At 52.9% G+C, this 24,510-nt stretch overlaps 2 protein-coding genes across 11 annotated transcripts in view; both read right to left on the bottom strand.

Annotated features, from left to right (window-relative positions):
- Window positions 1-289: 289 nt before the first annotated feature.
- Window positions 290-3,208, bottom strand: FEZF1 (FEZ family zinc finger 1). The gene is made up of 4 exons (XM_038751977.1): window positions 2,447-3,208; window positions 1,593-1,727; window positions 1,168-1,300; window positions 290-576 (listed from the first exon to the last, which is right to left on the bottom strand). The coding sequence occupies exons 1-4, from the start codon at window positions 3,206-3,208 to the stop codon at window positions 290-292; spliced, it is 1,317 nt and encodes a 438-aa protein (XP_038607905.1).
- A 16,318-nt stretch (window positions 3,209-19,526) lies between these two features.
- Window positions 19,527-24,510, bottom strand: part of CADPS2 (calcium dependent secretion activator 2) — a 371,455-nt gene continuing 366,471 nt past the window's right edge. For all 10 annotated transcript variants that reach the window (XM_038752460.1, XM_038752456.1, XM_038752457.1 and 7 more), the window contains one exon: window positions 19,527-20,470. In XM_038752460.1, the coding sequence (XP_038608388.1) occupies window positions 20,297-20,470 (174 nt within the window). In that variant the 3' untranslated portion in view covers window positions 19,527-20,296. The remainder of the gene's footprint in view (window positions 20,471-24,510) is intronic.

Raw genomic sequence — 24,510 nt, forward strand, 5'->3', positions numbered from 1 at the left:
TCAAATCAGTGTGCAGCATTCCCGGAGTAAATACAGGTATCCCAATAAATACAGTAGGAGTTGGCTTGGTTTCTTCCTTTGAAACCATCTCTCTCCCCGAGATGAGAACAAGAAATCGAGTCTTTAAAAAACCAGAAGATGACCTCTCTCTCTCCTCCCCACCCCTCCTCCCCCACCCCATCCCACCACGGGCAACGAGGCGTCGTGCCCCGCCGGGGGATCCGCGTGGAGCCGGGCCGGTTGAGGTGCATGCAGAGGCCCAGGGGCGGCGGGGAGGGTTGGGGGTCGCTCACGGGTGGCCCTGGGGGTCCGGTGGAGGGGGCGGGGGGTCCGGGCCGCCGTCGGGGGCGCCCCGCGGCAGCCCCAGGCCGCTGTCGTGCAGCTTGCGGACGTGTTTCTTGAGGTCAAAGTTCCTGCAGAAACCCTTGCCGCAGGTGGGGCAGGTGAAGGGCTTCTTGTCGTTGTGCGTGTGCATGTGGAAGGTCAGGTTGTACACCTGGTGAAACGCCTTGTTGCAAATGGTGCACTTGAATTGCTTCTCGCCGCTGTGGGTCAACTTGTGGTTCTTATAATTCCCTGCAACGGACAATGCGGGGGCGACTCGGACACCGGACTGGCCAGGCCGATAGTGGGGCGAGGGGTAGGGGGATGGGACGGGGACGAAGGGTGGAGACCCTAGGACGGGGGGCAGAGAGGGGAGGAGAGACTTTTTCCCACGGTCCTCCCGCCCCTGTTCAGTCCCAGGTCAAACAGTGCTCTGCACACAGTGAGCGCTCAATAAATAGAATTGAATGAAACAAAACAAACAAACAAAAAACTACATAAACAGGAGCCAAACGACATTTCCACTCAGCCGCGTCCTCACAACGAAAGCAAGAGTTTAGGGAGAAACACACGCGCAAATCTTTGGTCAACAAACCCTTGTTCCCCTTCTAATACGAAAAGATGCGTTTGGGGGAATCCAAAAACCCAGCCCGCGTCCTGCCGGCCACAACTGTGCCGGGGTGATTCGTTGATTGATTAAAAGAATGATTGATGGAATGGTTGCTGGGTACTTGTTTGTTGGTTTTTCCAGGTCTGTGTTTCAAGGGAATGTGTGACCCGAGCGGGGGAGGGACGGGAACGGGGACGGGTCGGGGACAAAGACAGGGCGGCGAGGGAACCGACCTTTCTGATGAAAGCCTTTGCCGCAGAACTCGCACACGAATGGTTTGTAGCCGGCGTGGATGCGGGTGTGTGTGTTTAGTGTGGAGCTTCGATTAAACGCTTTACCGCACTGGGTACACTTGTGGGGCTTCTCCTAGGGGGACGGGAAAGGGAGAAAACAAATGGGACAAATATAAACAGACCACACATTTCCCACCATCCCTACCTCCTGTCCCCAGCAACTTGTGGTTATTTTTTTTTTTGGAAAATCCTCCCTACACACACACACACACCTTTTTCTTTTACCAGTTCAGAGTTTGTCCATTTACGAATTTAACCACGACCGCAACAAACATCAGAAGGTCGACAAGGACATTTCCTCTCCCCCGACGGCGCCGGGAGAAGCGGGCGCGCTGTGGGACCGAGTCTGCAGGCCCGAGGCTCACCTGGGTGTGGATGATTTTGTGCCTGCACAGCGTGCTTGCCTGACGGAAGCCTTTTCCGCAAACCTTGCAGACGAACGGGCGGGCTCCGGTGTGAACCGGCATGTGACGGGTTAAGTTATAGTGCGCATTGAACACCTTCAAAGTGAAAGGGGAGGAGAGAGAGTTAGCAGGACGCTGAGGGCAAAAGCGACCCCCCCTTCTAGACTGTGAGCCCGTTGTTGGGTAGGGATTGTCTCTGTTGCTGAATTGTACTTTCCAAGCGCTTTAGTATAGTGGTCGGAACACAGTAGGCGCTCAATAAATACGACTGAATGAATGACTGAAAAGGGGGAAAGTCTGTATTCATTCATTCAATCAATCGTATTTATTGAGCGCTTACTGTGGGCAGAGCACTGTACTAAGCGCTTGGGAAGTCCAAGTCGGCGTATCACCCCTACAATTCTGGGTCCCGGATCCAGCCCGTATCCCACATCTGCAGCGTGGCTTGGAGAAGCAGCGTGGCTCAGTGGAAAGAGCCCGGGCTTTGGAGTCAGAGTTCAAGGGTTCAAATCCCGGCTCCCCCAATTGTCAGCCGTGTGACTTTGGGCAAGTCGCTTAACTTCTCTGCGCCTCAGTTACCTCACCTGTAAAACGGGGGTGAAGACTGCGAGCCCCCCGTGGGACAACCTGATCACCTTGTAACCTCCCCAGCGCTTAATAAATGCCATTATTATTATTATTATTATCTGCTGGGTCCCCGACGGCTGCCAGTCTGTACCCACCTCTGCAATCCCCCGCAGGACGGTCAGCCCGCACCCCACAGGGGCAACATCTCCTCCCTCCCCGCGCCACACACACGCACGCACACCCCTTACCTTCCCACACACTTCGCAAGTGAAAACTTTGGGTTTGCTGTTGGGGGAGCCCCGGCTGAAGTCGGAGGTTTTGAAGGCGATTTTCTCCGACAGGAGCTGGGCGCTCTCTTTCATGTAGTGCTGCAGCTGGGCCGGGGACAGGTCCTTGAAGGCCAGGCCGGCGGGGTATTTGTTGCGCTCGGCCAGGTAGGCCTTGGGCGGCGGGGGCAGCGGGGAGCTGAGGAAGTAGGAGGCCACCGGGTGGATGCTGAGGGCGCCTCCCCCGCCGGCCCCGCCGCCCCCGCCGCCCGTCGGGGCGCACGGGGCCTCGCCCCGGTTGAAGTAGCACAGGGCGCCCATGGCGTGGAAGGACGAGTGATTGACCACCCGGGGCCTGACCAGTTTGTACTGCTGCAGCGGCAGGGCGTCGCGGGGGAGCTCGCCTTTCAGGCCGAGGGCGCAGTTCAGGAGGTCGCTGCAGCTGAAGGACGACGAGGAGGACGAGGAGGACGAGGAGGAGGAGGAGCAGGAGGAGGAGGAATCCGGATGGGCCTTTCTGGGCTCCGGCCCGGACAGCCCCGCCTTGGCCCCGGGGTCGAAGGCCACGGGCACGAAGGGGATCATGCAGGGGATGGACGGGCTCAGGTGCAGGGGGGGTCTCAGTTCTCCCTTGGGCGCGGCCCCCTGTAGGAAGGGGGTGGGCACGGGCACCGCCTTGGGCTCGGGGGTCCTGGCCATAATCCGCTCGATGGAGAAGGCCAGGGGCTTGGAGGCGCTGATCATGGTGGGCCGGGGCGGCGGCGGCGGGGCGGGCGGCGACGAGGCTCCCAGCCCGGGCGGCGCGGCGGGGCAGCTAGGGTCCATGCCCGGCGGGCCCCGGGAGCGCCGGTCCCGACCTGCCCTTGGGCGAGGAAAGGGCCGCCGGAGCGGCACGTCGTGCCCGGCCGCTCACTGGGCTCCGGCGAGGGAGCCGGGCGGCGGCGGTGCCGCCTGTGCCCGCGCCAGCGCCAACCTCCTCCTCCTCCTCGGGCCGCCGCCGCTCGGGCCGCTGGTGCCGGTGGTGCCGGTGGTGGTGCCGGTGGCGGCGGCGGCGGCCGGCGGGGCCCGCCCGGGCGGCCCACTGGACTCGCGCCCGCCCATCCCCGTTTCCTTGGCGCCCGTCGGTCCGGGCGCGCTCGCTCCTCCGGGCTCTCAATGGGAAGTGTTGTGTCAATAACGCCGCCAAGATCTCGACAATCGTTAACTTCCAAGAGGAGAAGGTAAACTAGATAATTGCTCAATTCGCTTCCAACAGTCAACAGGAAAACTTTCCCCCCCACCCCCTCCCCCACCCCTCCTCCTCCTCCTCCTCCTCCTCCTCTCCCTCCCATCCCCTCTGTCCGCTACCCCCAACCTGCGGCTACTTTTCATTGGCACTGGAGGCTCCCCCGCCCAAGAAGGCGGAGCGCGGGCCCCCGGGCCCTCCCCGGCTCTCTGGCTGTGACACTCACTCCCCTCTCTCTCCCTCCTTCCCGTCTCTTTCCCCCGCTTTTTCCCTTCCACAGACACTCCCCCCCTTTCTCCCTCTCTCTTTCTCCCACCCTCTCTTTCCCTCCCCCCCTCCCTCCTCGCCCCCCGTGCAGAGGTGCCAGCTCTCTCTCTCTCTCTCTCTCGCCCACCCTTCGCCGGAGTTTTCCAGTTGAGAAGACGTCGCTTTCGCCCCCCTTTAAGCCTTGAGGTCTGGACTTCCCACCTCGCGCATTCCCCCCTCTCCGCGAAGCCTTGGGAGGGCTGACGGCAGCCAAGAATTTGCGAACAAGACCGGGAAGACCCCCGAGTCCGACTTTTCTGACCTGTCGGCGCTTCCAAGTTTGCCTGCCACTCTTAATCCCCGCCCCTCGCACGAAATGAAAAGTTGGCACCCGCTATCCGTCTCTTCCCACCATCCGCCTCTCCTACCGTCCATCCCTTCCTACCATCCATCTCTCCCCCCGACCGTCATTTCCCACCATCCGTCTTTCCCACGGTCCTTCCCAGTCCTCCATCCATCTCTCCTCCCGTTCGTTCCTTCCCACCGTCCATCTCTCCCATCGTTCATCCCTTCCCATCATTCTATCCCACCGCCCCACCTGCCTTTCCCACCTCCACCTACATGTCCCCTGTTCCGGCTCCACCACTTGTCTGCTGTGTGACCTTGACCAAGTCACTTCCCTTCTCTGTACCTCAGTTACCTCATCTCTAAAACGAGGATGGAGACTGTGAGCCCCATGCGGGACACGATCTGTGTCCAACCTGATTAGCTTGTACTACCTCAGAGCTTAGCGCAGTGCCTGGCACTAGTAAGTGCTTAACAAATATCTCACCCCCCCAAAACTAATAAAAATAAATAATTCCCAATACGCTTGGACTATTTTGGCAACCAAGGAAAAGCGAGATCCGTTTTCTCATTTAGCTTAAAGGGCATCACTTCAAATCGCTTTGCCCAGGCTAAATCATCAGTCGTATTTATTGAGCGCTTACTGTGTGCACAGCACTGTACTAAGCGCTTGGGAAGTACAAGTTGGCAACATATAGAGACAGTCCCTACCCAACAGTGGGCTCACAGTTAAATAAAGAAATGGGAACCCGGGGACAAACGCCTGATACATTTATCCAGAGAGTCTGCAGGCTGGAGAGAGGATGCGGGGCTGGGATCTGTCGTCTCTCCGGCGTGTGTGTGTGTGTGTGTGTGTGTGTGTTATCTTGAACACTGAAGTTTCTACCGTCGCTGGTCTGGGAAACGAGCATGCACACCCGCACGTATATACCCACTCAGGAACCTGCCCGAGGTTTTTACGCCTGAGTGCGCTCACATGCACCTACGCATGCATCAAGTCAAAGTTTCGAAAAAATCACAAGAGAGTTTTCCAAACTCCACCCCGCTCCCCCCAGCTCAGCCTCCTCCCTTCCTCCCCCCCGGAGTGTCCGAGCCCGGGTCCGCAGCCCCACCGAAACGCGCCTCCGGGGGAGGACTGCCCCTTGGCACCGCCGTCCGCGCCTTGGGGCGAGAGGGGCCGGACGCGGGGCCCGGGGCCGGGGGCTGCAGGGAGGGGAGGGCAGCGCGGGAAGAAGGGAAGGGGCAGCGAGCTGGGGGAGGGGACCTCCGTCCTGCCCTCCGTCCCTCCCTCGGCCCGTCCTTCCCTGCGTCCCTCCCGCCGTTGGTCCGTCCCTGCGGCCGAGCAGGCTGCGGACCCCCGGGGCTGCGGTCCCAGCCCAGCCGGGCGGAGGGGAGACCTCGGGGCCGGGCGCCGCGGGGGGCCGCAGCCGGCTGACCGGACCCGAACGGAAGCCGAGGAGCGGAGAAGGAGGACCACGATGGTGGGCAGCGGGCCGTCGCCGCCGCCCCCGGACACGTGTCTCCGGCTCCGGCTTCCCCCACCAGCCCCTGAGCAGGTAAGGACTCCAGGGGCTAGGGCGGGGAGGGAGGCAGTCATTAGGTGAGGCTCCCTGCAAACGCCCCCAGTCCTCCCCGCGACCCCCCAGCTCCGGAAGGTGGGGCCCGGCTCGGGGCCCACGTCCTATCTCTGGCCTGGAATGCCCTCACTCCTCACATCCGCCAAACTAGCTCACAAACTAGCTTCCCCCCTTCAAAACCCTACTGAAAGCTCACCTCCACCAGGAGGCCTTCCCAGACTGAGCCCTCCTTTTCCTCTGCTCCTCCCCTCCCCATCTCTACTCCCTCCCTCCCCTCTAACCCCTCCCCGCCCCACAGCACTTGGGTATATTTGTACATATCTGTTATTCTATTCATTTTATTGATGACGTGTATATATCTATCATTCTATTTATCTATTTTGATGCTACTGATACCTACTTGTTTTGTTTGGTAGTCTTTCTCCCCCCTTCTAGACTGTGAGCCCACTGTTGGGTAGGGACCGTCTCTATATGTTGCCAACTTGTACTTCCCAAGCGCTTGGTACAGTGCTCTGCACACAGTAAGCGCTCAATAAATACGATTGATTGATTGACTCTGTTGCCGAATTGTACTTGTCAAGCGCCCAGTACAGTGCTCTGCACACAGTAAGCTCTCAATAAATACGATTGAATGAAAGAATGAAAGAATGGTGTGTATAGGTGTGGGTTGGGGTGTGGAGCTGAGAGAGACGGAGTTCCCCCATGCACACATCTCTTCCCAACCTTCTCCATCCAAATATCCTAGCTGGAGGGGCCGGGGAAGGGCGGGGGGACCCGGAATGAAAAGACCTCAACTTTGAGGAACCCCCCCTCCCCCCATCTCTTATCAATCAATGTCGTATTTATTGAGCGCTTACCGTGTGCAGAGCACTGTACTAAGCGCTTGGAAAGTACAAGTTGGCAACATATAGAGACGGTCCCTACCCAACAGTGGGCTCACAGTCTAGAAGGGGGAGGCAGAGAACAAAACAAAACATATTAACAAAATAAAATAAATGGAATAGGTATGTACAAGTAAAATGAATAAATAAATAGAGTAATTTACATACAAACATATATACATATATACAGGTGCTGTGGGGAAGGGAAGGAGTTAGGGCGGGGGGAATGGAGAGGGGGAGGAGGGGGAGAGGAAGGAGGGGGCTCAGTCTGGGAAGGCCTCCTGGAGGAGGTGAGCTCTCAGTAGGGCCTCTTCTTCTCCGCACCCCTGCCCGAGACCAAGGTTGGGCGGGGGGCGGGGGGTGGGTGGGCCGGGGCTGGTTGTGGGGAGGAGGCCCGGTCCCCCGACAGATGGGTCTCGGCTAAGACTTTAATTGCTGCCGTTGGGTTTGGACAGGGGAGGGTGGCTCCGGGGGAGGGGGAGCCGGATCATGTTTCCTCCGCTCCCTGCTGTGCTCCGTGCTGCGCCCCAGGTCCGGGACAAGGGACCGGCCGGACACGACCCTCGCCCCCTCCCCGCGCCAGGACGTTGCCCACTGAATTTCTCCAACTTCCCGGGCCGCCTGGGCAGCCGGCTGGCCTCTCTAACCCCCGGCCGGGTGGGCTTTGCCTTGACCTAGGAACCTTTCACATTTCACCTCCAATCGGACCGGGAATGGCCTAACCGGGGGGTGGCGGGGATTACTGCCTGAGGGTCTATTACATCATCATCATCATCAAATCGTATTTATTGAGCGTTTACTGTGTGCAGAGCACTGTACTAAGCGCTTGGGAAGTACAAGTTGGCAATATATAGAGACAGTCCCTACCCAACAGTGGGCTCACAGTCTAAAAGGGGGAGACAGAGAACAAAACACACACACACACACACACACACACACACACACATGCGCCGACAAACTTAACTACGCAGAAGCCCATACACAGATTCACTCCCGAATACACACAAGCCCGTACCTACAAGCTCATTGCTCTACACACCCAAGCGCACACAACTGTACACACACACACTCATGCACATAGAAGAGCACATCTAACCGCCCCCCCCGAACCGACACACAATATGCACACACACACACACAACACACACACCGATCTCTAGCTTGCTCAGAGCCGGCCTTCCAGGGACCGGCCCTTCGACAATTGTGCGAGGTAACTGTCCGGCCTGCGGGTGCTGTGAGCGGGAACCCCGCACCGAACAGCCCCGCGTTCCTTGCCCGGGCCGCCGTCGCCCACGTGCGGCCTTCTAGCCTGTGAGCCCGCTGTTGGGTAGGGACCGTCTCTATATGTTGCCAACTTGTACTTCCCAAGCGCTTAGTACAGTGCTCTGCACACAGTAAGCGTTCAATAAATAAGATTGAATGAATGAATCCTCCGCACCCCCAGAAACCCAGCAGAGCCCGCCTCTCGATTTGGTCTTCGGTTTTATCTGCAGCAGACGGAACCGCGCAGCGGTTCCCGCGTGGCTGGGCGTGACCCCCTCGTCCAGTGAACCCCCAAAAATCGTTAAAAAGAAGAAAGGGCTCCGAGGCTTCTTCTGAAAGGCTGGGCTCCTGCTGGCCCGGAGCCGAGCGGATGGGCAGGGGGTAGAACCTGGAGGGGTCAGCCGGAGGACGGCTGGACGGCCCGGGGCAACCCTGGGCGTCAAACGTCCAGCAAAGAGGGAGCCGACCCTCCGGATTTCGAGGTTGGGCAGGAGCCTTTCCCCACCCGAGACTCCGGAGGGAGGCCGGTGGTCGGTCAGGGCCCCGGCCCCGCGGGAGCCGGGCAAGGGTGAACCTGGCTCCGGCGGGCCATCCCAAGGTCACACAGCAGATATTAGGAGAAACAGAGTGGCTCAGTGGAAAGAGCACGGGCTCTGGAGTCAGAGGTCATGGGTTCAAATCCCGGCTCTGCCAATTGTCAGCTGTGTGACTTTGGGCAAGTCACTTAACTTCTCTGTGCCTCAGTTACCTCATCTGTAAAATGGGGATTAAGACGGTGAGCCCCCCGTGGGACAGCCTGATCACCTTGTAACCTCCCCAGCGCTTAGAACAGTGCTTTGCACACAGTAAGCGCTTAATAAATGCCATTATTATTATTATTATTATCCCAGCGCCGTTCGGCGGTGGCATTACGTGTGCAGGTGGGTGGGACCCCGGCTCCCACCCGGGAACCCCCGGCCGCTCCTCCGAGGTCTGGCCGGTCCCTCTCGGCCCACCCGGTCCAAGGGGTCTGTTGAGGACGAGGCCTGGTGTTTGGGATGCAGGGATGGAGGGAGCGGCTGCAGAGAGGAGGGGCTCCGTTTCGTACATTAGTGGCAAGGACCTGGAGACCGGCAGACTAAGATTTTTCTCCGCCGCGGTTTCGCTGTGCCAGGCCCGTTATCCGCCCCGGCTGGTCCCGGGATCGGTCGGGCCGGGCTCCTTTCTTCCAGGACCGACTCGGCGGAGCAGGCAACCCGTCAGAACCGGGTGTCTGCGGGGCCCCTGCTCCCAAATCCTGGGGGTTGGATTTATGGGGGCACGGATCATCTCTTCCCCGTCGATCCCCGCATTCTCCTCCCTCCCGTTTCTCGTGGCAGTGCCTGATGCATTGATCCCCGCCACCCCGCAACGCTTTTCCTAGCCGGCGGGATGCGGGGAAGTGGGCAGGAAGCGTGGCTACCAACTCTGTTATAGTGTACTCTCCCAACCGTTTAGTACAGTGTTCTGCACATAGCGCTTAATAAATATTCATTCATTCATTCAATCGTATTTATCAATCAATCAATCAATCGTATTTATTGAGCGCCTACTGTGTGCAGAGCACTGTACTAAGCGCTTGGGAAGTACAAGTTGGCAACATATATCGAACGCTTACTGTGTGCAGAGCACTGTACTAAGCGCTTGGGAAGTACAAATCGGCAACATATAGAGACGGTCCCTACCCAGCAACGGACGATTGATTGAAGCAGCGTGGCTTAATGGCTAAATCAATACGATTGAAAGAATGAATTAATGAATGAATACAGGACCGGTTTGGGAGTCAGAGTCTAATCCCGATTCCACCACATGTCTGCTGTGTGACCTCGAGGAAGTCACTTCACTTCTCTGGGCCTCAGTTGCCTCGTCTGTAAACTGGAGATTAAGACTGTGAGCCCCAGGTGGGACAGGGACTGTGCCCAACCTAATTTACTCGGATCTACTCCAGCGCTTAGAACAGTGCTTGGCACATAGTAAGCACTTAACAAGTATTATTATTACTATTTGACTGTAGTCTTCTAGACTGTGAGCCCGCTGTTGGGTAGGGACCGTCTCTATATGTTGCAAACTTGTACTTCCAAGCGCTTAGTACAGTGCTCTGCACACGGTGAGCGCTCAATAAATACGGTTGAATGAATGAACGAAAGTATTTGAGGGTGGCGGGGGACGGACCAGTTTTACGGATTTTCAATTTTGCCTTTTCTCTACTACTGGGAGGCGAGGCAGGGTCCTCCCTCGAGGGCCCAAACCCCAGCTCGGGTCCGGCTGGTCTCTACGGGAGCCTCCCCCCAGCCCCACCCCCACCCCCCACCTTTCCCCTCTCCTCGGGGTGGGAGCTGGAGAGGAGGGGAGACAGAAGCAGAGGACCAGGACCAGAGGATGCCAGCCCCCGGGCCCAGCGCTGGACCCAGGCCGGGGTGGGGAGGCTCTGATGTCTGGACCACCCTCCCCGCCGGGTCATCGCTGGATCACCGGAGGGCTGCGGGGTCTTAGCGGTGCGGGATGGTGGAGGAGAAGGACGGCTAAAGCCCCCCGCAGCCGGCCCCCGCAGACTTCCTCTTGGGGTCCCCCTCCTCGGAAAACTCTCCACAAATCCTTCCAACCAACAGAGGAAGATGGAGGGTCCCAGGACAGGCAGCCATAGAAACTGGCCACCCAACCCCATCTCCCAGCCCCCAACCACAATGGCGCAGAGGGGTGTGTGTGTGTGTGTGTGTGTGTGTGTGTGTGTGTGTGTGTGTGTGTGTGTGTGTGTGTGTGTGTGTGTGTGTGTGTGTGTGTGTGTGTGTGTGTGTGTAGGTGGGGGTGCTACCCACCCGCCCTTTTGAGGCTGGCTCCCCCAGTCTGGGGAGGAGAAAGGAAGAAAGAGCACTCAGTTCCAGTCCTAGCTGTCCTCTTTCCCCCTCGTCCCCACCACCACCCCTCAAAACAACAACACCCCAAACAACAGCAACAACCAAACAACCTACCCCGAGGCCAGGAGGGAGTTAGAATGGAGGGGTCCGGGGCCCCGGTCTAAGCCGTCGTCATCAGGACAGGCGCCCCCCGCCCCTCTCTGTCCATGACAGACCGGACCGGCGCTTTCCCCGGGCCCATGCGCTCCTTCCTCCCTCCCTCCTGGACCTTGGACTGCGGGTGGGGGCAGAAGTGGACAGGGCAAAGCAGGGGATGGCGGCGGCGGCTCCAGAGGGGTGCTAACCCAACAGATGGCTGAGACAGGGAAAGGGCCCGGCTGCTGGAGTCTTCCGGGGGGGGGCACGCCCCCCTCCCCAGCCCCCAGATCCCAAGCCCCGCCAAGGCTGCCGGCCTGCCCTGGTTCACTCTCCAAATTGGGTAGGGACCGTCTCTATATGTTGCCGACTTGTACTTCCCAAGCGTTTAGTACAGTGCTCTGCATACAGTAAGCGCTCAATAAATACGAATGAATGAAATGGCTTTATGTCTCCTCTTAATTGGCCCGTAGCCCCCCCCCCCGCCCCCTTTCCCCCCAAATCCAAGGCGTTCTCCTTTCACGGGGTCGCACGAGTTTCCAATCTGTCGGATTCTTACATGTGGAGCGGCGACGGTAGGTCGGCCAAGGCCCGTTGTGGGGTAGGGATTGTCTCTGTTGCCGAATTTCACTTTCCAAGCGCTTAGTCCAGTGCTCTGCACACAGTAAGTGCTCAATAAATACGATTGAATAAATGAAAGCTCGCCTAAGGGGGCCCCTTGGGCCCAGGGTTGCGGGTCTCGGGTTTAGGGAAGCCACGTGGCTCAGTGGAAAGAGCCCGGGCTTGGGAGTCCGAGGTAATGGGTTCTAATCCTGCCTCTGCCACTTGTCAGCTGTGTGATTTTTGGGAAAGTCACTTCACTTCTCTGTGCCTCAGTTCTCTCATCTGTAAAATGGGGATGGAGACTATGAGTCCCACGTGGGACAACCTTGATTACCTTGTATCCCCCCAGCGCTTAGAACAGTGCTTGGCACACAGTAAGCGCTTAACAAATACCAACATTATTATTATTATTATTAAGGGCTGCAAGGAGCGGGGCTCCAACCGGCCCGGGGCCCCAGGCGCCCCCCGCCCCCTCTCTCGGGGTGGGGGGAGGAACCGAGGTCCCTCCGCGGCCGGCGGCAGCTCCGCTCCTCTCGCCTTTTTTTTAATGGCATTTATTAAGTGTTTACTATGTGCAAAGCACTGTTCTAAGCGCTGGGTAGGTTACAAAGTGATCAGGTTGTCCCACGGGGGGCTCACAGTCTTAATCCCCATTTTACAGTTGAGAGAACTGAGGCACAGAGAAGTGAAGTGATTTGCCCAAAGTCACACAGCTGACAAGTGGCGGAGCCGGGATTTGAACCCATGAGAAGCAGCGTGGCTCAGTAGGAAAGAGCACGGGCTTTGGAGTCAGAGGTCATGGGTTCAAATCCCGGCTCTGCCAATTGTCAGCTGTGTGACCTTGGGCAAGCCACTTCACTTCTCTGTGCCTCAATTCCCTCATCTGTAAAATGGGGATTGAGACTGTGAGCCCCACGAGGGACAACCTGATCACCTTGTAACCTCCCCAGCGCTTAGAACAGTGCTTTGCACGTAATAAGCGCTTAATAAATGCCATTATTATTATTATTATGACCTCTGACTCCAAAGCCCGTGCTTTTTCCACTGAGCAACGCTACTTCTTCAATCACGCTGCCTTCTACTGGGGGGGGGGGGGGGCGGATAATCCAGACCCCCACTGGGTCCGTTTCTGCAGACCCCGGGGCAGGTCCCCCGTCCCCCTCCCTCCCTCCCTCCCGCCCACAAACCGGGCCCGAGATCCGTCGTTTAGGGGGTCCTGGGCGCCCGGCCTCCCCGCATTTCTAGACTGTGAGTCCGTTGTTGGGTAGGGACCGTCTCTATATGTTGCCGATTTGTACTTCCCAAGCGCTTAGTACAGTGCTCTGCGCGCAGTAAGCGCTCAATAAATACGATTTGAGTGAATGAATTTGTGTTTGTTCCTTGGAAAGGGATAAGACAAAGTTCAAATCGACCCCGACTCTTACTCACTTCAACCCTTCCTTGGTTCTAGCCCTTTGGCCACGCCGTTTCTCCGGCCCGGAGGGAGGGGAGGGGAGGGGTGGGGTGTGTGTGTGTGTGTGTGTGTGTGGAGAGTCCGGGGGGCGGAGGGGGTCTCCGGCGCGGAGAGCCCGAGGGAAGGAGGGTGTGAAGGGGGTGAAGAATTTGGGAAGGGGGGGAGAATCCAGGAAGGAGGGTCCGGGAGCAAGAGTCCGGGGTCTGGGTGAGAGTTTGGGCATCGGGAAGGGTTCGGATCCCAGCGACCCAGTGGCCAAATGGATTCCGACTTCCAAGTCTCCCAATAGCCATACTTTGGGCCGGACCGAGCCGGGACCAAGATTCCCACCATTCATTCCCGGGCGGCTTTTCTCAGCAGAAAACGCCCTACCTGATAACCGCGGTCAGAACCGGGGAAAACGATTCCTCGGTCCCGGCGACTTTTCTTCCCGGCTTTGGGAACTGGAGTGCGCAACGCTCACCTCTCTTGGGGACCGGGTAAATACGCATTTCTAGTGCCCGGAACGGGGGCAGGTGACCCTGGCACCAGAGAACCCCATTAGCCAGCTCAGCGAGCGGGCATTTAACTGTTGATTGATTTGGAACTCATTTATTTTTTTCTCTTGTGCGTGCTAGTAATGTCTGTTCTTTCTCGCTTTTAACTATCGAATTCCCGGCAAGTTGATGGCAGCCGTCATTCCTGTTAAACTGTAAACTCCTCGAAGGCAGGGATCAGAGTCTACACTTCTATATATTCCAAGCGTCTAGTTACTATCTCTAAGCAGAGTAGGCGTCCAGCCATTTCTGTGGCTAAAGATGATGTTAATGAAGATGAGGAGGAGGAGGAGGAAGAGGCGGAAGTAGGGTCCAACTACAAAGTCCTCAGAAGGTCCTTAGTGCCAAAGTGAAACGAAGAATATTCCCAATTATCCAGCTGATGCAGAAAGAAAAAAGCTTTTGCCTGAGTTATCTAACCAAGGCGATCTGATTCACTCCCCTTCCCCGCTCCGTCCCTCCCCTCTCTTACCCAAGACCTGGACTTCTCTTCCTTCATTTCCATCTGTAAAATGGGTTCAAACTTTACTGGGCCGAGAGAGCTGTTTGGCAAAGAGTGCTGGTCTTGCTGATCTACGACGACTAAAACGGCTCGGCATTTTCGATGGGAGTAGTTAGTTACCTGACGGAAAAAAAATAACAAAAAAACCAAAAATAAAACTTTTTAAAAATTCTTTTTCACAAGCGGAAATTGGACGCTAAGAACCTTTCCCAAGACATCTTAAAAATCAGGCTCATCCGACCGATTTCTCTCAGTTCGATATCATTTAAATATGGGCGCACGAAAAACACAAGCACCCACGCATACGAACAAGTAATCATACATATGGTTCTCAAACATGTAACACATATTCACTCCCCCACAAACACAATTACTCATATGTATTCCCAAACACAACACATATTCACACCCTCGCAAGCAGATAATCATCTTCACCTTTCCACACATAATCATATTCTCTCTCTTTTCACAATTTGATTTTTTTTTAATTTGGAGAAAGGCTCCGATCTTCGCGCCCCCAAATCTGTAGTGACCCACAGTCTTATTGAGCGTCCGACGCGGGTTTATGTGGACTCACTAGCCACGGGACTACTACCGGTTCTTTCTTAACTATTATCTGATTAAAACGAAACTGGACCCACGATAAATGTCTTGAAAATCATCAAAGCTGTTCGACTTGGGTAAACCGTTTTCGAATTTCCTAATTCTTCAGAGCCAATCCAGAACCACCTGTGGGGTTTCCCTCAATCTAATGAAAAAAAAAATCATCCAGGAATTAGCAAAAATGTGGGTTTGGGAAATATTACTGTGGAACAATTTCCAGACAGGGATTTCTAGAGCAAAGACAACATTCTTGATAAATAGCACTTTACTGCCACGGGTAGGAAGCCTGATCCAGATGGCAACTGGGTTCTCCTGGGAAAGGCCCGCGATGAGGTGGCAGGAGACGCGGCCCCTGTGTGACCTCACACCCCCACTTAACCTCCCCGTGCCTCAGTTTCCTCGTCTGAAAAATGAGGAACATAATACTTCTTTCCTCCCAGAGAGTTGTGAGTGTACGTCTATTCATAGTTACGGAGCGCTTACTGTGTGCAGAGCACTGTTCTAAGCGCTTGGGAGAGTACAATACAACAATAAACAGACACATTCCCTGTCCACAAGGAGCTTACGGTCTAGAGTAAGTAAGAAAATGCATATGGAAACGACTTGTGAGAAAAGAAATTCAGGGCAACGATGTAACCACCTCTGGAGATTTCGATTGAATTCAGCCATTTGAGCCCCATGATGCCCTCAGTTTGGTCGAAATCCTCCCGGATCGCACTTCCCGTTTAAAAACGTAATTTCTGCCGACTTTGCCTCTTAAAGGGGATTCTCTTCAAAAATCTCCAGTGGCTGCCAGCCAACCTACGCATCAACCCACTAAGTAGAAAAGCGAAGGCCAGTCCTTAACAAACTTTTCTTTTTCCTCACTCAAAACCCTCCCGCTTCTCCCCCTCTAGACTCGTTGTGAGGGGATGTGTCTGTTTATTATTATATTGTACTCTCCCAAGTTCTTAGTACAGTGCTCTGCACACAGTGAGCGCTCAATAAATACGATGGAATGCATGAATGAATAAACCCGAACATTTCCGGGACAGTAAGTCCGGGGCCAGCATCACTGCGTGGTCATTCATTCATTCAATCGTATTTATTGAGCGCTTACTGTGTGCAGAGCACTGTACTAAGCGCTTGGGAAGTACAAGTTGTCAACATATAGAGACGGTCCCTACCCAACAGCAGGCTCACAGTCTAGAAGGGGGAGACAGACAACAAACAAAACTTAGTAACAAAATAAAATAGACTAAATATGTACAAGTAAACTAAATAAATAGAGTAATTCATTCATTCAATCGTATTTATTGAGCACTTACTAAGTGCAGAGCACTGTACTAAGCGCTTGGGAAGTACAAGTTGGCAACGTATAGAGTCGGTCCCTAGCCAACATTGGGCTCACAGTCTAGAAGGGGGAGACAAAGAACAAAACAAAACATATTAACAAAATAAAATAAGTAGAATAAATATGTACAAGTAAAATAAATGAAGAGAGTAATAAATAAATCCGTACAAACATATATACATATATACAGGTGCTGTGGGGAAGGGAAGGAGGTAAGGCGGGGGGGGGGGGGGGATGGAGAGGGAGAGGAGGGGGAGAGGAAGGAGGGAGCTCAGTCTGGGAAGGCCTCCTGGAGGGGAGACAGACAACCAAAACAAAACATGTGGACAGGTGTCAATAAAGTGCTTGGGAAGTCCAAGTTGGCGACATATAAAGACGGTCCCTACCCAACAACGGGTTCACAGTCTAGAAGGGGTAGACGGACAATCAAAACAAAACATGTGGACAGGTGTAGTAATAAATATGTACAAACATATTATGTTGCCAACTTGCACTTCCCAAGCGCTTAGTACAGTGCTATGCATACAGTAAGCGCTCAATAAATATGATCAGCTCTGGTCCCAGAGCTGCGGTAGGTTTGAAGAGGCTTTCTACCAGCTTCAAAGTCATCTGCTCTACCGTAAACTCTTTGAGGGCAGGGATCGTGTTTATTAACTTCGGTGTACTCTCCAAAGCGCTTACTATAATACTAGGCACAGAATCAGCTTGTTTGATTTCCCTCTCTCCACGCACAACCCACTGCCCCCCCTCCAATACCCCTCATTCTTGAGAAGCAGCGTGGTTTAGTGGAAAGAGCCCGGGTTTGGGAATCAGCGGTCGTGCGTTCTAATCCCGGCTCCGCCACTGGTCAGCTGTGTGACTTTGGGCAAATCACAAAACTCCTCTGTGTCTCAGTTACCTCATCTGTAAAATGGGGATGAAGACTGTGAGCCCCACGTGGGACAACCTGATTACCTTGTATCTACCCCAGCGCTTAGAACAGTGCTTTGGCACCTGGTAACAAATAGCATCATCGTTATTAGCATCATTATTCGCTATTTGGGGAACACGGTGTCCGCCCGCGTCTGGAGAGTTCGAACCCATGGTATTGCCCCTGAGATGGGGAGGAGGCTTCTGTTCCTGCTCCTCTCTACACTTTCCCTTCCCGGGATCGTTCTTCCCCCTTTGCTGTCCCACAGCCTGACCACTTCCCATTGGCGAAGCACATTTCTGCTGAGCCCGAGGCCCACGGTCTCCGCGCATACCCACTGGCCGGGCCAACGCCGCCCCTGATTTCAGACCGAGTGGGCAGCTTTTTCTCACCTCCGTGACCGGATCCGGCCGCAGGCCAAGCTGAGGCATCTTATCCCAAGCAGGGCCAGGCCCAGGGAGAGCCACCAGACCGGTGCCCGAGCGGGGCCAGCCCTCGGCTCCCAAGGGAAAGCAGGGGGCCTGGCGCTTGGGGGTGCCCACGTGTGCCAGGGTGAGCTCACGTGTGTCAGCGCGGCTGCCCGCACGTGCATAAGCATCTCTAATGCGCAGACTGCAGGCACGTGGAGTGTATATGCGCCTAAGCCTATGTAATAATAATAATAATAGCATTTGTTAAGCGCTTACAATGTGCAAAGCACTTTTCTAAGCGCTGGGGAGGATACAAGGTGATCAGGTTGTCCCACGTGGGGCTCACCGTCTTAATCCCCATTTTACAGATGAGGGAACTGAGGCACAGAGAAGTGAAGTGACTTGCCCAAAGTCACACAGCTGACAATTGGCAGAGCCGGGATTAGAACCTGTGACTCCCAAGCCCGGGCTCTTACCACTGAGCCACGCTGCTTCCCTATATGAGCGCTGACACGGCTTGTCCATGGGGGAAAATGCCTGCGTGGCCGTGTAGAGGAGTTTGCGGATGATGTTGCGTGATGTGGAGGGCTTGGCGCCACGGAGCTGGGCAGGGAAGGGTCAGTGGGGTCGGTCGGACTGACCACTCTCTTTTCCTCCGGGCTGACTCAGGCTTCCCGGGAAAAAGGCCGTGTAAAGTCGGGAGATTCCCTAGTTTCCCACTTTGCAGGGATCCCAGCTCGCTCCGCACTGCCTGGCCACCCCTGGCCCGGGCGGGTGATCGCCCCCCGGGAGTCTCCTCTCTCTTCTCCAGTCCTCGCTGAATGTCTGCTCGCTTCCAGGAATCCTGGAAGGCCCTCCCTCCTCAAATCCGACAATGACTCGCCCCCCTTTCCAAGCCTTATTGAACGCCCATCTCCTCCAAGAGGCCTTCCCAGACTAAGCCCCACTTTTCCTCATCTCCCACTCCCTTCTGCGTCGCCCTGACTCGCTCCCTTTGCTCTTCCCCCGTTCCCAGCCCCACCACACTATGTCCATATCTGTCATTTTACTTACCTGTATCGAAGTCTGTCCCCCCCGCCCCCCCCCCCGCTTCTAGACTGTAAGCTTATTGTGGGCAGGGAATGTGACTGCTTTTTGTTGTACTGTACTTTCCCAAGCGCTTAGTATACTGCTCTGCACACAGTAAGCGCTCAATAAATACGACTGAATGAATGAATGATTCCCCCCTCCCCAATTCTATGCCTCCGGGCGGAGGGCGGCGAGGACTTGGCCGGACCTCCAAGGGCAGAGTGGACAGTTCCTTCCCCGGATCCCCGAGCGGTGCAGTGCCCAGGGACCCAATCACTCAGGAAGGGATGCCATTTCAGCGCTTAAAACAGTGCTTGGCACATAGTAAGCGCTTACCAAATACCATCATTATTATTCCCGCTCCAGCAGGACTCCTTCTCTCCCACCAGCGCCTTCTTCTCCACATGCCTGGGAGACGGTCCAGGGGGGAGGGCGAAGGATGGCCCCCGCTAATGCACTTGGCATGAACATTTCCTCCAGCGGCACCGGGAAATCCCTCTTCTGGCGGGCAAGGGGCACTAAGAGGAGCTGAAGACAATTCGAGAGGAAAATCCGTGGACACTGAGAGACACAGCTGGACCAGAGCAACTTTACATTACGCCCTCCGTGGCTCTCCCCGCCTGGGAACACACATTCATCTTTCTTTTTTCTTTTCCTGCCCAACAGTAGATTTTCTTTTCTACCCTACCTTTAAATAAACGCTTTTAAGTTGGATACCTGGACAGTAAATGGAAAATCGTTAGCTGTTGTAAATAGCCAAACTTATATGCCCTTCTTTAAAACTACACAAAGTCCCAGGGGTTTGTCTGAGTCAAGACAGAAATGGTACCGTTTGGATTTTCCAAGGTTTTCCTTTTTTTGAGCTCTCCTCCCAGAAGGGAGGAAGTCAAAGAAAAACTTCCTCCACTTTACAAGGGGAGGAAAACCTGACATTTACAGAAAGACACTGGAACAAAAATTTAATTGTGATTGCAGACAATTTCCATTTAGGATTCCTGAGAATTCCTGGGAAACACATTTCCAGAGCTTCTTTCCACATTATTCACAAATCTCTCACTGTTTTTTTAAAAAAAGTCATAAAAAAGCAAACTACATGAAGTTGGAGTGTTTGAAATATTGAAAACATCTTTTATTTTGAATTCTATACAAATAAATACATACATAAATGGTCATGACAAAATGAATTCTTATTGCCTGCAAACTCTTGCTGTTGCACACATAAAAAGAATTGTTTGGTATGTTGGTGTCATGTTCAATTTCCTTAAAATTTGCCAAGATGGGCTCTGAATGAAATGACACAGGCTCTCCAGTCGTGTGTGGATATATTTGATGGCCCTGATGAGTCCACTAAAATACTTCGAGCATTACGAACCAAGATTAAAGTTTAATGCACATCACAATCATGACAAATTAACAACAGGGTATAAATCTGAAAGTACACTTTCTTTTAAAAACAAGGGCACTGAATATTCGGCACAGTGATAACGTGTATTTTTAAAGAATAATTTTCCATAAAGTTTGTAGAATGAGATACATTTCATTTTATGCACAAGACATCACCAGTAGATGGGTTTACAGAAATAAATGACAACTCGCTTTAAAGAAAAAGGTACATATCTCAAGCACAGATGGAGCCAGAATCTGAACCCTCAGATTCTCTCAGTCTTAAACCAAGACATTGAGAGAGGATAAACACATTGCTCCTCCCCAAGCCTCCAGCCTCTAACCCTACTTCATTATTTTTTTGGGGGGGAAAGACAAATGTGGAATGAATTACAATTGTTTGTACCTGGTTAAAACAAACACAATTACGAGGACAAGTTACAAAATAAACAATGCTATGTCCCTAATGGAGAAATCCCTTTCACTTCACCCTTCATCTTCTTCGTCACTGTCTTTCATTGTGATGCCCTGAAGTCCCCCACCATCAGAAACGGAGGCTGTGGCTTCCTCCACAGTTAAACGGCTATGAAGAGTATCGTAAGTTTTACTGTTCAGTGTTCCTTCCAGGACTCCTTGCAACCTGAAATCTCTGTAGGTTTTCTGGAAGGAGAAGAGAAAATATTCTCAACATGTTGCACTTTTCAAAATGAGATAATTAGAACTTGTTTCATAATTGGCTTTAAAAATAACTTAATTTCTTAGAAAAATCCATCTGCAGAGTAGCTGTCTATGAAGCAGGTGACTGGTGCAGAGGAATCACCACCACAGTAGCAGAAGGCAGAGAAGCAACACAGACTAGTGGATCGAGCATGGACCTGAGAGTCAGAAGGAGCTGGGTTCTAATCTCTGCTTTGCCATTTGGTTGCTGTGTGACCTTGGGCAAACCACTTAACTTCTCTGTACCTCAGTTACCTCATCTGTAAAATGGGGATTAAGACTGTGAACTCCATGTGGGACAGGGACTGCGTCCAACCTGATTAGCTTGTATCTACTCCAGGAGTTGGTACAGTGCCTGGCAAATACCATAGAAAAAAGACTGGCTGACTAGCCTTTTAGCTGGCAGAAAGAATGAGGATGGTGCTATACAAGCCATAATTCATCACTACTACCACCTTTATTCCCTTCCTAGAGCAGGTGCGCATTCCTAGTACCCAGGCACTGCAGTGTCTATTTTTGACCTGGGAAAATGGCAGAGGAAGAAGAAGAGTGGGAGTGGTCAGTGGGCATGGGTTGTTGGGTTGGCATGCTGGGCAGTTGGTTGGACTGCCTACTTTGCAAGCAATAGGGTCTGCATAGCTCCTAGGAAAATTTCTGTATTTAGCCAACCTTCCACTGTCTTGCTCTCTTTTTCACACATGCACAGATATATGCACACACACATACACATTCCCTTAAAACTATAGAATCCCAAACATGTAGCCAAACAACAGTTGCAAATAACTATACTTGGTGGCATTATTAATACTGTGTCTTAAGTGACAAGTTCTTATCCTTCTGACATATTGACCATAGCTTGGAGTCTGCATTATAGGTTAATGTGGATTCCCAATTCTTAAAAACATGATTCCCTTCATATTTTTTCAGGGATTCTGGTATTATGCCATTTAACTACAAGCAACATAACAGATTTTAACAAGTCTCAATTTTCAGATACAAACTGTCTTTTTATTTTATTTCTACAACATACAGCACATCCAGTTCAGAGACATCTAGAGTTGAGATTTGTGAAACTGACTCTGGGCATATCTTTATTTCACTGTCTTAAATTTTTCTTATATGGCTTTCAGTAGCACCCCTGTCCTCTCTGAAACATGATTAAAAAACATACAAAACCCCCCCAGTGTTCTGCATATTATAGGTAGAACAAAACTGTAATATCAGTTTCTATGGAGATGCATTCCCCCCTGCAAAAAAACCCCCAAATTCCAGAGTTCATGTACCCTTAAAATGTATGTCTCCTATACATCCTTTCTTTTGTTCACTTTTCAAAGTGTAGTTTTCCTCAAACACAGATTTGTCAGGGCTGAAAAGAGGCTTGCTTTTCCTACAGACTTTCTGGAGTTAGAGACATGAGACCTGTTCATAAAGCCATGCCAATGGTAGGTGACAAAGGGAAGAAAAAACCTGAATAATTCCCACCCCCCGGCCCCCAGGATAGGCAAAGCAATTCCAAGCTGAGGAGTTCTAAATATCTTTGCAAGCTTCTCCTCTACCTTACAGTGAGACAAAATCCTATTGTTGTCTGTCTCCCACTTCTAGACTGTGAGCCCGTTGTTGGGTAGGGATTGTCTCTATATGTTGCCGACTTGTACTTCCCAAGTGCTTAGTACAGTGCTCTGAACACAATAAGCACTCAATAAATATGATTGAATGAATGAATGAATTTTCTCACAAGTGCCCATTGAGAATTGGGGGGTGGAGCTGGGTGCCTTCTGGTGGCATGCTCTGTCTCTCCAGTTCTGTTCACGGAAGGAAAAAACTCCAAATAAGAGGGAAAGGACCATGGTCTTCTGGGCCCTATTTTCATTGCAATGATACTGTCGCCAATTCACAATTGGAACCAGACCAATCAATCAATCAATCAATCAATCAATCGTATTTATTGAGCGCTTACTATGTGCAGAGCACTGTACTAAGCGCTTGGGAAGTACAAATTGGCAACACATAGAGACAGTCCCTACCCAACAGTGGGCTCACAGTCTAAAAGGGGGAGACAGAGAACAGAACCAAACATACCAACAAAATAAAATAGGATAGAAATGTACAAGTAAAATAAATAAATAAATAAATAAATAGAGTAATAAATATGTACAACCATATATACATATATACAGGTGCTATGGGGAAGGGAAGGAGGTAAGATGGGGGGATGGAGAGGGGGACGAGGGGGAGAGGAAGGAAGGGGCTCAGTCTGGGAAGGCCTCCTGGAGGAGGTGAGCTCTCAGCAGGGCCTTGAAGGGAGGAAGAGAGCTAGCTTGGCGGAGGGGCAGAGGGAGGGCATTCCAGGCCTGGGGGATTACGTGGGCCGGGGGTCGACGGCGGGACAGGCGAGAACGAGGTACAGTGAGGAGATTAGCGGTGGAGGAGCGGAGGTTGCGGGCTGGGCAGTAGAAGGAGAGAAGGGAGGTGAGGTAGGAGGGGGCGAGGTGATGGACAGCCAGGATTTGGAAAGTGAGTGTCACCTTCTGGAGAAAAGCATCCTAGCCTGGTCTAAACCACATCCTTCATTGCAGTCTTCTGACAAAAAAAAACTTGTTCTTACATAGTTATCTGTTACTCTGACTGCTGGCAAGTGCCTTCCCCTCTGCTTCCTCTGCCTCACCCCCTCCATGCTCTTCACACTTGGTCCTGGGCACCATCATGGTACTGGTGCACAGAAGTGATGGGACTAGGGCCCCCATGAGTATCTAGCTGAGGGGTGGGGTAGGGAAGCAGCATGGCCTCGTGGAAAGTGCATGGGCCTGGGGGTCTGATGACCTGGCTTCTAATCCCAGCTCTGCCAACTGCTTCCTGCGTGACCTTGAGCAAGTCACTTAACTTCTCTGTGCCTCAGTTCTCCTGTTCTCCCTTCTACCTAAGACTATTCATTCAATCGTAAGCACAGCACTGTGTTAGTCAATTGCATTTACTGAGCACTTACGGTGTGCAGAGCACTGTACTAAGCTCTTGGAAGAGTATAACAGACACATTCCCTGCCCACAAGAGCCTATTTTCTAGAGGTGGGGACAGACATTAATATAAATGAATTACAGATCCATACATAAGTGCTGTGGGGCTGGGATGGGGGATGAATAAGGGGAGCAAGTCAGGGCGACACAGAAGAAAGTTGAAGACTATGAGCCCCATGCAGGACAGGGACTGTGTCCAACCCAATTAATTTGTATCTCCACCAGTGTTTAGAGCAGTGTTTGACACATAGTAAGTACTTAATACATTCCTTGTATTAACAACAAGCTTTTGGGGTTAGCCTTGCCTAACCCAGGTATCCAAGAAAACATGAAAGCCCCCAAGGAGGGCTGGAAACCCTCTAAACAGGTATAGCACTCGGCCCAGAGTAGTTGCTCAGTACAACACGCTGCCTGTAGGCAGTGCTCAGTACATCACTCTTTCCACAGTAGGTGCACAGTACAACTGGAGCTCAATAGAGGGAGCTGCACATAATAGAAACTCAGTTGATGTAGCTACAACGTGCATCTTCCTCCTGAGGGGCTTTTCTGTTTTTGTGAATCACCCCTTTTGCCAATCCAAATTCCCAAATTGTTTTTGGAGACATTTCCACATTCTGCAACTCAAACACTGCTGCATTTTCAAGAAAGTTTTCTTCCCAAATCTTTATTCTTCATGAAATACCCTCTCAGGGTCGGTTCTACATGATTTATTTGGCATGAGCCTATTGACTGCCTAGAGTACAATGTCCCTGAACTGGGCATCTCGAATGGCCACGTGAGCTGAAAGGGGGCCAGTGGGCACCTGGCCCAGAGTCCTGAGGGAAAAGATTGTAGACCTCTGATGAAATGGATTGAATGCCTACTGGGAGAAAGAAACACCCCATCAGTACATAAAAGCATGTCAGGTGGGTTCAGTTATGAAAGTCACCTGGAAAATTGCACACCCAAGATAACAAAGCCGGGGGTGGGGAA

The sequence above is a fragment of the Tachyglossus aculeatus genome, chromosome 10 (genome assembly GCF_015852505.1).
Source record: "Tachyglossus aculeatus isolate mTacAcu1 chromosome 10, mTacAcu1.pri, whole genome shotgun sequence".
Classification (NCBI taxonomy): domain Eukaryota; kingdom Metazoa; phylum Chordata; class Mammalia; order Monotremata; family Tachyglossidae; genus Tachyglossus; species Tachyglossus aculeatus.